This window comes from Eutrema salsugineum, unplaced genomic scaffold (genome assembly GCF_000478725.1).
Source record: "Eutrema salsugineum unplaced genomic scaffold, Eutsalg1_0 scaffold_2, whole genome shotgun sequence".
Taxonomy (NCBI): domain Eukaryota; kingdom Viridiplantae; phylum Streptophyta; class Magnoliopsida; order Brassicales; family Brassicaceae; genus Eutrema; species Eutrema salsugineum.
In genome coordinates, this window is record NW_006256829.1 from 4473541 (window position 1) to 4484229 (window position 10689).

The following is a 10689-nucleotide window of genomic DNA, read 5'->3' on the forward strand; positions in this document are numbered from 1 at the left end:
CCTCATAACGTCCTCATGTGTTCCGACGTAAAGTGTATTCAAAAGCATTTTTGTTGAAGTGCAAGGAATTAATACATCTGCCTAAAAAACAGAAAAGCCAAAGAGCACTAAACTCGTGTTTTAAGAAGTAAACATTCTTTGATTGGTCGGGTGCTGACTCTCATAGTCATAGACCCAATAATTTATTTTGTCAATTTTTCATTAAATTGGCAGTTTCGAGTTCTACTACTCACTCGCTTCCGTTAATTATATTACAATGTTATTTCATTTTTCTCGTTACATATCTTATTGATCGTCTAAACCGATCCATATAAGACCTACCACTTTATCAACCACCTCTGATGGATTTTTTTATTAAAATGACAAAGACTATAGATGTCAAAAACAAAAAGATGTAGATGTAGCCTGTAGGGAGTAGGGACCTTCAGATATCTACCGTGGAGCCCTATAAAGTATAAACCTAATTGCTCTAAAATATAAAAGAGAGCGTATAAACCCAGAATTAATGAGGTCATTTTACGTCACAAAGCAAAACAAAACAAAAAAGCAAGACCACTTAATACCAAACAAAAGTATGGCTTATTTGAAATTACATAATTTCTCATTATTATCTCCTCGAGTCATAGAGAAAAATAACAAGTAGAACGGAAACCACTGCACTACAAACTTTTAAAGTTCTTGTGATTTTTTTTTTTTACTGTTTGCCTTTAATGGCAAAAATATTTGCATGAAAAGCAAGACTAAAAACTGTATGAATGAGCGTTAGGGGAAAAAGGAAAAAAACGAAGATATGGTTGTTTGTATATGTTTTGGACAGATTTGGGCGATATTACCATTCAAATAAAATTCAAAAGTTTAGTGATAATTTTTCTTTATAATTATTCGAAAGTTGTATATTTTTTTCTTCTCGTCACCTCTAAACAATACATATTGAAATATCATGAAATGTAAGGGATCCGATTCATATTTACGCCTATATAAAGCCAGTTAAACTCATTCATAACTAAATCATATTAATTTACGGATAAAGTCTTTTGAAATAATACGAACCTGTAAAAATCACAAGTAACGAATAATGTAGGTCGGGTCTCTCGAGACTGTAGTAGTCGGCCACATAGGACTATGATCAACGTTGTTTGAGTAGATATGGGAGCTTCACCGTTCTGATGAAATTTTGATTTATAATATTCTGGTACAGTAGTGATGACAAAACGATAGAAAAAGGATATATGTGAATGAGAAGAGGTGTTTTTTTTTTCTTTTTGGCCACAGGATATATTTATAGAGTATAGAGAAGGTCTTTAAATAAAAGAAAGTTATTGTATATAGAAAAATTCTGGATACATCATACATGCAAATGACATGAGGAGGCATTTATAGAATAGGTTTTGAAATCAAAGAAAACTATAAGCCAGTTATGGAAAATGTAAAAACAATAACAGCAAATACTTTCGTAATTTGTTAAAATAAAATAAAATAAGTTTTTATATATGGACCATATGGTGGTACTAGACTGAATAAATGCATTTACGTTTATGGGACAAATACATGTCTAGCCAAATTATAGAAGCATAATTAATTAATTAGGTAAATAGTACATGTTTATAATTTAATATTTTATAACCTATAAAAAAATATTAGTTGGTGAATATGCCAAAAAAAATATGAAAAAAATATAATGCAATATAAAGAAAGACTAATTTAGCAAAAAACAAAAAATTAAAGAAAGACGAGACATGCTTGAATAAAATATAGTTGGGATGGCTAACCTTGTATATAAAACTTTATCTATATATGGTAAATTAGATCCTGCATGATATGCAGATATTAGATTTTAAATTGATAAGTCATATAATTATGACCTGTATAATTAGATTTTAAATGTTTTTTAAAATTTACAACTAAAAAAATTCAAAATTAATTCATATTAACATAAATAATCTCTCTAAATAAATAAAAGGATATGGAAAACAACTTTTCAATTTTACATAACTTTAAACGGTTATTTTCTAATTTATATATAGACTAGATTAGTTATGTATGAAAAAAAAATTAGACTTTAAAATTGATTATCTGCGTAATTATGATATAATTATATTATGAATTAAAATTTGTTAAGTTATTTACAAATTATGTTTTTTTATTCACAATTATAAAATTAGATACTAGATTAAAATCTTCTTAAGGTGTTTACAATTTATGTTCTATGATTCATAGTTAAGAAAGTATAAATTAATTCATATTAATCATAAATTTGATAAAAAAAAATATTTCTAAATAAATGTTAAAGTTCTAAGAACATAATGTCTATTATATGGTCAACAAAACAAGCAAAATTAGACAGATGATCAGAAATTTTTTTGCTATTATATATCTTATATGTTTTCTCTTAAAATTAAAATGGCTGAAATGGGTAAGTTCGGAGTTTTTATGACAGTTTTCTCTTTCTTTTATATATAAGTTGTCATTTTACCTGTAATGAAAGAGAGTACATGAGTTCTGGTTTTTTTTTGTTACTCTTTTTCCTTTTTCCTATATGTGGATGAAAAAATTGGGTATGTGGCAAATTCACCTTATATAATGATAGAATAGAAGTGGTAAGAGATAGTGTGGGCCAGTCTGAAATGTTTCTAGGAATACAGAAAATAATTTCTTTTTGTTTGTCCATAAGGATTTAACAAACACATTAGGAAAAAATCACAATCTCTATATTGTGTACAACGGCAAAAATAGGAAAGATAGAAAGAAGCAGAGAAACGGGTAGCAGAAGTTTTTAAAAACCGCACAAGCTTGTTGATATGCTTATTCAGTCAGAAAGAGATTAAGAGATTTTCATGGGCTAATGAAGACCTTAAGCATCCAGCTAAAGGCATCAGAGTCTCGTGCTGTGGATCTCGTCTTCTGAACGTAACGTTCAAAGCAATAAACTTCTTCATCGACGCTTTCGCTGGACACTGTATCGTCAGCTAGCTCTACTGCTGCTACTTGAGCGACCTGGAAATTCTCTGCAGTCTGTTGCAACTTCTGAGCCGACTCCTTCTCACCAAGTGTTACCAGACATATCAACAACGACTTCAGCTCTCGCTTTCCTCCTTCTGTCATACGCATTCCCTTCAAATGCTCAACCAGAGCCATCTCCTCACCCGCGCTGCAATTTTCCACCGCAGTTTTATTCATTTACATTTTTGCTCATCAATTGAAACCAATCAATTTTTCACGAGGAATCTATATATACCTGCCAGCACGGATTTTCCCGCTCTTTCTCTGGCGCCTCAAATCTCTTGCCTTGCTAGTTGCCGTGCTTGAGCTGACTGAAGCAGCAGAACCTCTCCTTGTCCTGGAAAAATAGCATAGAAAACAAGAACCTTAATGTCAAGATCCAAACTGGTAACTCCTTCCCTATTTGATCCAGAAACCAACTACATTATACTAAAATGCAATCTAAGATCAGCCAAGAAAAATTCCACAGAGATAAAAAAGCTGAGAAGATAAGAGAAATGCAAAAATGTACCCCAAAGTATAAGCGCTCATTCCGCTCAGGTTGCTACTTGCTTCTGAAGCTGTGTCATCGTCAAGATCAATTAATGACCGTTCCTCGGACTTGAGCTTAGCTGCAAGCAGCAATCGTCTCTGCCGTACAGCTAAATAGCGAGTCAAGTATTTTCCTACTTTTTCTATTGACTCTTTGAATTCACTTACTAGACCACTAGCACACTCAAGAGCAGAATTCTTCACCACTGAGATTAACCCATCTTCACTATGCAGAAATGCAACCCTTAAAGCCTCTTCCCATTCCCTTGCATTGATAAGCAAACTTATTCCACCGCTTATATCTCTGCAATATTCAAGAGCTATTTTTGCTGCTTCCCCTGGTTTCCCAAGAGCATTGACCTCTTCACAGAGTTCGTATGCCAATTTCAAGATCTCATCTTTACCTAATTTCATTAGCGCCCCCACTCTAAAGACCCCACTCCAATCAGCACATTCACGATACGCCTTAGAAGCCTTTTCCAGTCTACAGCAACATAGGTACGTAGTAGCAGCATCCTCAAACCGTTTTTCATCAGTGAGATGATCTGCCCAAGCCTCTAGAACTTCTTGTTTCTTTTCAGGATCAGTAATTAGCTGGAGGCCCAGCGGGAAAAGTTGAGGGTTTTTCTTCATTAAGTTCATGCAATCAGGAAAGTAGCCATCCCCTGCTGATACAATATTCTTAAGAGCACTGTCAAAACGTTGCAATCTAATGTCAATGTTGAAATGCATCAGGGGTTCAGGCATTCTTTCCAGCTCCTGAAGATAAGGTAGAAATTCTTTTGGATCACGTTGGGAATTGAGTGCCACAATAGCTGCAAGGTTCAGATCATAAAGACCTAAGGCAGCTTCGAAGACAGCCTCAGAATCCAATAACCACAGAAGGTGTTTCAAGGCTTCTTCTGCAGATGGACAAGACTTTTTCCTTGAATCAGTAGAAGTGTTTAGCAACTCCATTTCTCGAACAGATTTTATCCTCAACAGAGATTCCTCAATAGCTGGTGGATCACTTCGGGCAAGAGTCGTCAAAATACAGAGTTCCCTTGACGGACTCTCTGGTATCTGTTCTTCAAGGGCTTTCCTAATTGCCTGTAGAACTGATGATACTTTGTTACCACAACGATCTTTCACTTGCAAAACCTTATCACCCGTTTTGGAAAAGGAGAAGTTTTTGTAAAGTGTTTCTGTAACATCTTCATTCTTCATGGCACAAACAAATTCTGTAACGTGGTTCAAATTGTTTACTTGTTCAACAAATTCTCCAGCTGATTGTAGAAATGCCTGCCACCCATATAGATCCACGATAACATTAAAGTCGATTCTATGACGCCTTACCAAGTTTAATGCATCTTTGAACCGTTGCTGAGCTAACGCATTAGTAATGGAAGAGAGAACCAGCTTTCTGGGATAAATGCATTCGAGATTCCCTCGCATAGTTTGTAAAATTACAGCAGCTTCATCTCCATTGAGGACTCCTACTACTTTGGCACCTTTTTCCCAAATATTTACATAGCTCATATTTTCCTCGTCTCGCTTTCTACCATCAATAACAAAGTACACATTTCCAAGTGCCACGTCTCCCTGCAGCACATCCTTGGTATCGACAATAAAGAGAAAATCCTGCTTAGTCAAAATAATCAGATGGGTAACCACCTCATTGGCCAACTCCGAATAAAATGAGAAACTGCTGCAGTTATTACATAGGCTCTTCCCGTTGATGTACAGTCTACCCATATCATCAAGCCCACATATCAAGGGTTTGAGCACCCCATCAGAATCAACCTGCGCAACTCTCACCCAAGGGCAAGTCAATGGAAAACATACACTATCATCACTAATACGAGCTTCCATAATGCCCGACCTAGATTCATAGCCAAGTACTTTGCCACCCTCAAACTCTACAAAGGCTGAATCACGCATAATAGGATTCCACGCAAGAGCCATGGCCGGTGACTCGAGAAGTGTCTGGCAGGTAACGCTTGCCTCAAAGCCAGAGCATGTCACTTGATTAAGATTATGATCCTCATAACAGACAACTTTAACTTCTTGTAAATAAGAACCATGAAGCTCTGTCTCAGACGAACCTGAAGAGAGACACTTGTTCTGGCTAGAACCATAAGAAGAGACACACAGAAGTGAATGGACATCTAACCACAGAAGATGTACAAGAGAGCCCAGTGCTGTTTTACAGTCTGAAACTTCCACATTGAAGTCTCTGCCTTCGAGATCTTCCCAAGTATTAGGTGCAGGAAACTCAACAAAAGCCAAATTTCCATCTGACAAGAACACAGCCAGACAATTCTTAGAGTTCTTTGAGTAATATGCTATATCTCTGACAGCGGAAGAAAAACTAAGGCTGAACAAATACATAGGAGGTGGCATCAAGGACAAAGATAGTGGTGTCACGAGTATCTTGGAGTCATCTACAACAAAGGTTGTTGAGTCCTCCATGACCGCCGTTATCCACATAAAATTGCAAACAGTAACCTGCCCTGCCAGAGTCCAACATACTAACTGCAATGGCTTTGTTGGATCCCACATGACCTTCACCCCAGCTTCCCTTGGATACCTAATCTCGTGTTTCAGGTACCAGTGGTTGTTGCTGAAGAACCACACCTTTATGGCATCATGTGTGTTGCAACTAACAACCCCTGCAAGAAGATCTGATGCAGAATTCCACTTCAGAGTTTCAAATGATACCTTAGCATCTCCTGGTCCACCAATTCTAAATGAGCTCCTCTCAAGTCCATTCCTTTCGAAGAACGCAATAGACGGACAGTCATCATCTGACTTCCTCTTATATACAGCTGCGATCTTCGCCCCACTAGGCATCCATTCAAGAATCCCCTTCACGAAATCTTTTGTTTCTGAAGAAGACTGCAAAGCACCGGAATCACTTTCCCATATCTTAATCTTCTTATGCATACAACCAGATTCATAAACCTCACCCATAGTTGCAAAATACTTTCCATCGCCTCTCCAGGAAATGGAAATTCCCCCACAATTTACAGACAAATCATCTGCTTCACCTAAAAACAGTATTTTAATTCACATGGTTAGCAAACGAAGAGAAGGTGTTGAGGAAAATCATCAGCTAATACCACCTAATGCGGTCAAGAAGACAAGAAGAATGAAGAAGAGAGGATTTAGATGACAAAAAGGTAAGGGGTCCTTACGTACGTAAACACCTTCAGGAACCTCTGCAAGCGCCTTCTCGTACATCAAAACCCAATCATAAGTCATTACAAGCAACTGCCCAAAACCGGAAACTAATCCAAGCAGATCTCCAGTCGGACTAGGCGAGACACACTTGACACCTCCATCTATATTTCCAACTAGCTCAGTCACATTGCTCTCCACTTCATGCACCAGAAGAAGCCCGCAAGAAGTCCCAATCAATAAAGACTCCTTCTCCGCCAGATAATCAAAGGCCGTGATTTCATCACTGGGTTCCAAATCAATACTGCAGACCTCCACAGGCAAAGCACTCTTTGCACAAGCTTTTCCATTCTGACACATCAAGACTTAAGAAATCAACACAGACACCATAACATAGGATAAAGACTTTCGATTTAAACAGACCCTATTCAGTAACATGTAAATTCTTTTATAGCTAACAAAAAAAGTTCTTCATAAGGCGCCAGCTCCTTATGTTCACTGGCAAGTTCATCCACAGGACACTTGAATGCGAAATCAAAATCAAGGAAACAAACCCATATTAAGACCAAATTACCAACGTTTTTCTCACTCGTTTCCTTATCAACAAAAACAGGATGAACTAAAAAGAAAATAAATTTCACAGAAAAAAGGTTGCTTACATGGAAGGAAGAGATGTGAAGGGCGTAAACGAAATTAGTAGAAGATGCGAAGAATAAGCGACTCTGGTCGATGTCATAGGCTGCGAACCGTACAACTTCTTCGGTCGAATCCAATTGGATGTTCTGAGAAACCTCCGAGAAAAGCTTCAGATTCTTCATGTCGAATTGCTACAACTTACTCCAACTTTGCAGCTACAGATCCAGGGAGCTGTTCTAAACCCAAGCAAGAAGAAAAAAAAACACTGATAACTAGGGTTTAACACAACACAGGCTTTACTCTGATGTTTTTTTTTTTTCTTTTCTTTGGGGTGTTTTTTTGCTATCAAGTAAGTGAAAGTGACAAAAAAAAAAACCTAGAAACAGACCCGGTTATTTTTTTCTTTGGACAGCCGGTTTAGAACTGTTAATTTGGGAATTTTTTCTGGAAACTGTTTTGATCGCAAAAGTTAGTTGTACTTGTATGGTGTTAAATGTAAATGATGAAAAGAAAATAATTAAAAAAAATATCGACCCATTTTCTGAGGAGATGGATCATATTTGGTTATGATGCTATCCATCTGCAAATCTCTTGTCTTTCCTTGCTTACTTCCTTCGCTTAGTCACGAACAGCATCATCAGCATGCGTCCCATCAAATTGTTTATGTTGGTTTTGTTGATTCTTTCTCTTCACTCTCAGTCTTTCTCAAAACAACATCCCACTATCGACCGTCTGCTTCTAAATTTGGATTCCCTACGACCAACTCCGTCTGTACAAGTATCAGCAGCAAAGGGTTTATTGCAGAGACTGATTCCCACCCATTTTCACAGCTTTGATTTCTCAATTATCTCAAAGGTTCTTCCTTTTTTCCTTTCCCTTAGACCCTATTTATGCTAGCTAATTTGTTTTCTTTCTTTTTGTTTTCAATAGGATGTTTGTGGTGGCAGCAGTTGCTTTCTAATTGAAAACTACGATGGCCCGAGACGAATTGGACCTGAAATTGTGTAAGCACCAACTGATTTCTTGATGAGGGATCAAACTTACTTGAAGATTCTTCTCTTCCAATTTTGCATTTCTTTCTAACTTGCATTTCAGGATTAAAGGCACAACTGGAGTTGAGATTGCTTCTGGGCTCCACTGGTATTTGAAGTACAAATGTAATGCTCATGTTTCTTGGGACAAAACTGGTGGTATCCAGATTGCCTCTGTTCCACACCCTGGACATCTACCTCGTCTAGATTCTAAACGCATCTTGATTCGCCGTCCTGTCCCTTGGAACTATTACCAAAATGTTGTTACATCTAGCTGTAAGAGACATACACATACACTTCTCGGATTCAATGGTGTTATATCGATCACTCACATCACATCACATTCTTGCTCCTGCTTCTGATTTCTTGTTTTTTTTTCCAGATTCATATGTTTGGTGGGGATGGGAGAGATGGGAGAGAGAGATTGACTGGATGGCATTGCAAGGAATTAACTTGCCTTTAGCATTCACTGGGCAAGAAGCTATTTGGCAAAAGGTTTTCAAGGTAAAAGTTGTATTCCTATTCTTGTCAGATTGCAGTAAAAGAATCATAAATGTTGGCTTCGGCTAATGCATTTTATGTTGTTGGGTATAAGTTTGTATATACTAACCAAGTTCTATATCAATCTTGTTTAGAGGTTCAATATCACCAAAGAGGATCTGGATGATTATTTTGGTGGACCAGCATTTCTTGCTTGGGCTCGCATGGGAAATCTTCACGCGTAAATTACCTCATCTATGATATTTTGTGGCTCCCATCGCCATCGCTCCTTCTGAGCTAGGTTTATCTTTCATTCTTTGAACTAACATATACCATATTCTCCCATCTACATCACAGGTGGGGTGGTCCATTATCAGAAAACTGGTTAGGTGATCAGTTGCTTTTGCAGAAACAGCTACTTTCTCGGATGCTTGAGCTTGGCATGACTCCAGGTTCAAGGAACAATCATTTACTTCTGTTCTCTGATACTCAATCGATTATACTCATAGCATCTTAGAGTTTCTTTTCCCTTCCTTCTTTCCTAGTACTTCCATCATTCTCAGGCAATGTTCCATCAGCTTTGAGAAAGATATATCCTGCGGCAAATATAGCTCGGCTTGATGACTGGTACGTTTTTCTTCCCCAAATCACCCCCCTCAACTTTCTTCCGCTAGTTTTCTACTGTTTCGCCTTCACATGAACAATCACTTTACGCTTTCGGTTTGTGTCTCATTTCTTCTCAGGAACACGGTGGATGGAGATTCTCGCTGGTGCTGCACTTACCTTCTGAATCCTTCTGATCCTCTCTTCATCGACATTGGAGAGGCCTTTATTAAACAACAAATTGAAGGTACCCTGAAGCTATTTCTGTTTTCATAATCTTAGCAAAGTCTTATTGATTATGAAAACACATACTAATCAAATATCACACCTGATGACAGTCTTATTGATACAATTAAGCGTATATATGCCTTAAATCGTACCTTGTTACTGTCTCAGAGTATGGAGATATTACAAACATTTATAACTGGTAAATCTCTTCAATTTACACCTGTAAGAGGTAAATTACTTCATGCAACTTTTTCTATTTATTTGGTCCCAGGTCAGTATTGGTGTTAACATCATCTTCTGATGTATGATTCCAAAAAAGGCCGACTCTATTTTTATGGAATGGTGTTGGTATTAATCTTAACTGGCTTAGCTCTTCACCACTTGTGTTAATGCAGTGATACATTTAATGAGAATACTCCTCCCACAAATGAACCTGAATATATATCTTCACTAGGATCTGCAGTGTACAAAGCTATGTCCAAAGGAAACAAGAATGCTGTATGGTTGATGCAAGTATGCCCTCCCTTCCATTTTATTCTTAGTGACATTCGTACTTTGGGAAATTCTCCCTTTCATGCCATGATCTTCTTAATGCTGTCTTACTTGAGACCCATCTTTGTGCAGGGTTGGCTTTTTAGTTCAGACTCAAAATTCTGGAAGCCGCCCCAGATGAAAGTAAACTTCCAATTTAGTGTTTATGATGAATGCTGATGAATTGTATTACATTATACTAGAATTGGCTTTTCTTATTCAATATTCACAGCCTCTCTTGCTTTCTGCAGGCGCTCTTACATTCAGTTCCCTTTGGCAAAATGATAGTTCTTGATCTATTTGCTGATGTCAAACCGATATGGAACACGTCTGCCCAATTTTATGCAACTCCTTATATCTGGTATATCTTTGTCTCAGTTATTCTGGTGTCCTAGAGTCGTAATTTTATGAGCTTTTACTGAAGTTAGATGAATTTCAGGTGCATGCTTCACAATTTTGGAGGCAACATTGAAATGTATGGTACTCTTGA

At 37.2% G+C, this 10689-nt stretch overlaps 2 protein-coding genes across 3 annotated transcripts in view; one reads left to right on the forward strand and one right to left on the reverse strand.

Moving 5' to 3' along the window:
- Positions 1–2618: 2618 nt before the first annotated feature.
- On the reverse strand, positions 2619–7627 carry LOC18018182 (elongator complex protein 1). 2 transcript variants are annotated; one of them, XM_006399800.2, is made up of 5 exons: positions 7350–7627; positions 6708–7041; positions 3512–6560; positions 3236–3337; positions 2619–3148 (listed from the first exon to the last, which is right to left on the reverse strand). In XM_006399800.2, the coding sequence occupies exons 1-5, from the start codon at positions 7506–7508 to the stop codon at positions 2833–2835; spliced, it is 3960 nt and encodes a 1319-aa protein (XP_006399863.1). In that variant the 5' UTR covers positions 7509–7627; the 3' UTR covers positions 2619–2832. The 2 variants fall into 2 exon arrangements, with proteins under 2 accessions (XP_006399863.1, XP_024011960.1); XM_024156192.1 differs by having other exon boundaries at positions 6712–7041; positions 7350–7499.
- A 241-nt stretch (positions 7628–7868) lies between these two features.
- LOC18018184 (alpha-N-acetylglucosaminidase) overlaps positions 7869–10689 on the forward strand; it is a 4712-nt gene continuing 1891 nt past the window's right edge. The window contains 13 exon segments of the mRNA XM_006399801.2: positions 7869–8181; positions 8257–8330; positions 8422–8633; positions 8740–8861; positions 8993–9078; positions 9195–9289; positions 9383–9464; positions 9581–9687; positions 9837–9867; positions 10064–10181; positions 10293–10343; positions 10451–10560; positions 10639–10688. Of these exon segments, the coding sequence (XP_006399864.2) occupies positions 7969–8181; positions 8257–8330; positions 8422–8633; positions 8740–8861; positions 8993–9078; positions 9195–9289; positions 9383–9464; positions 9581–9687; positions 9837–9867; positions 10064–10181; positions 10293–10343; positions 10451–10560; positions 10639–10688 (1351 nt within the window). The 5' untranslated portion in view covers positions 7869–7968.

Excerpts from the sequence above, each read along its gene's own strand:
- LOC18018182 (XM_006399800.2), bottom strand. The coding sequence starts at position 7,508 with ATGAAGAATCTGAAGCTTTTCTCGGAGGTTTCTCAGAACATCCAATTG. Across the intron at positions 6,561-6,707 it reads TCCTGAAGGTGTTTACGTAC|GTGAAGCAGATGATTTGTCT; the intron begins GTAAGGACCCCT and ends TACTGTTTTTAG. Across the intron at positions 3,149-3,235 it reads GGGAAAATCCGTGCTGGCAG|CGCGGGTGAGGAGATGGCTC; the intron begins GTATATATAGAT and ends GGAAAATTGCAG.